General features: G+C 62.1%; 1 protein-coding gene across 1 annotated transcript in view; it reads left to right on the top strand.

Moving 5' to 3' along the window:
- LOC104543327 (tropomyosin alpha-3 chain-like) overlaps window positions 1–261 on the top strand; it is a gene marked incomplete at its 5' end in the record, with an annotated part of 3,961 nt that overhangs the window by 1,773 nt on the left and 1,927 nt on the right. The window contains one exon of the mRNA XM_010187911.1: window positions 66–195. Within this exon, the coding sequence (XP_010186213.1) occupies window positions 66–195 (130 nt within the window). The remainder of the gene's footprint in view (window positions 1–65; window positions 196–261) is intronic.

Raw genomic sequence — 261 nt, 5'->3', positions numbered from 1 at the left:
GCTCCCTGTGTAGCTGTGGGCGATCCCTGGGGCTGCTGCTGGCTGACTGCTCTCCTTTTCTGCAGTACTCCCAAAAAGAGGATAAATACGAAGAGGAGATCAAGATCCTGACCGATAAACTCAAAGAGGTGAGTGGCCGGGTCGGGATGGCCCGGGTGGGCGAGCTGCCCTCAGCTTGGCTGGGGAGAGACGAGGGTGGGAGGTTTGTGACCCCGGGCTGTGGTCGCCCTGGTCCTGTGCCGTCACCCCGAGCTGCGGCTC

This window comes from Mesitornis unicolor, unplaced genomic scaffold, assembly GCF_000695765.1.
Source record: "Mesitornis unicolor isolate BGI_N332 unplaced genomic scaffold, ASM69576v1 scaffold27477, whole genome shotgun sequence".
Lineage (NCBI taxonomy): Eukaryota > Metazoa > Chordata > Aves > Mesitornithiformes > Mesitornithidae > Mesitornis > Mesitornis unicolor.
The sequence above is the reverse complement of the archived record's forward strand: the minus strand, read 5'-3'. Positions and strand labels throughout refer to the sequence as shown.